Source organism: Galeopterus variegatus, unplaced genomic scaffold (genome assembly GCF_000696425.1).
Source record: "Galeopterus variegatus unplaced genomic scaffold, G_variegatus-3.0.2 Scaffold1844, whole genome shotgun sequence".
Lineage (NCBI taxonomy): Eukaryota > Metazoa > Chordata > Mammalia > Dermoptera > Cynocephalidae > Galeopterus > Galeopterus variegatus.
The window spans coordinates 157,767-158,775 of NW_007727955.1; the positions used below are offsets into that span (position 1 = coordinate 157,767).

At 38.1% G+C, this 1,009-nt stretch overlaps 1 protein-coding gene across 1 annotated transcript in view; it reads left to right on the forward strand.

Annotated features, from left to right (window-relative positions):
• SLC9C2 (solute carrier family 9, member C2 (putative)) overlaps positions 1-1,009 on the forward strand; it is a 100,738-nt gene extending 99,729 nt beyond the window's left edge. Inside the window, exons 24-25 of the mRNA XM_008579261.1 lie at positions 143-328; positions 914-1,009. Coding sequence (XP_008577483.1) covers positions 143-328; positions 914-1,009 — 282 coding nt within the window. The remainder of the gene's footprint in view (positions 1-142; positions 329-913) is intronic.

A 1,009-nucleotide genomic window follows, 5' to 3' on the forward strand; every position in this document is an offset into this window, starting at 1 on the left:
TTTTGTTTTAAGGTATTTATTTATTTTTTTATTTTAACTTCTCAATATACATTGTAGTTGATTTTCATGACCTTTTACCTGTTCCTCTTCCCCTCATCAGTTTGTATGATTTATAGAAAAAAAATTTGCAATCTTATTGTAGGACTTAAAGTTTCAGAAGTGTGTGGTGCTCAATCACGCGTATGTGGAGACTTTATCAAGCTACAATGAAATGACTATTAATAATGTGACCATGAAATTCGTTATTATTGTGTATGGCAGTGTGATTGATACTAAGACAGAGGAACCATATTTTGCACCTTGCATTATACCTAAAACCTGTGAGCAGGTAAGGAGTATCATTTCTAGAGTCATTTGCTGTTCATGCTTCTGACCCTCAGTTTCCTCCTTGGTAACAGGGGGCTAATGGCAGCAGTCATCTCATCAGGTTGTTGTGAGGATTAAATGAGATAATGTGTGGTATCTAGGAATGATAGTTACAGTTATTACTTGTCTGCTACTTGCATTCTGGGAGGCAGATTTTGGGGTACACGGGGCAAAAGCTCTAAGAAAGGAAGACGGTCCCACCAGTGGGAAGGCTGGGCCTTGAGACCTGGAACATACATAAAGGGGTAAAAGTAATTCATTGGATGCTGGTGGATGCTTTCCAAACTGGGAATTTCCAGTCCAGTTACAAGTAAGGTGTAGAAATTTCCTCTCTGGTGTCTATAAATATGCAAAACAATTTGCTGGTCCAAGACCTCTTGAAAACAACATCAAAGATGATTTGAAATAAAAAAGATAGAGCTTATGTTGGAGACCCAGTTCTAGGTTTTGGCTTGTTTCTTGTATTCTTTGGAAAGGTTGGGATGAGAAGCAGCTAAGTCAGAGAACAAAGAATACTCTTTTGACTCATTTTGACTTTTTTCTTTAGGTTCAGGGAACTTCAGATTTAAGCAAGCTTCTGATAATCCGGGTATCCGAACCTGCCAAAAATAATGATAATGCCACTACCATGGGTAAGGGATAG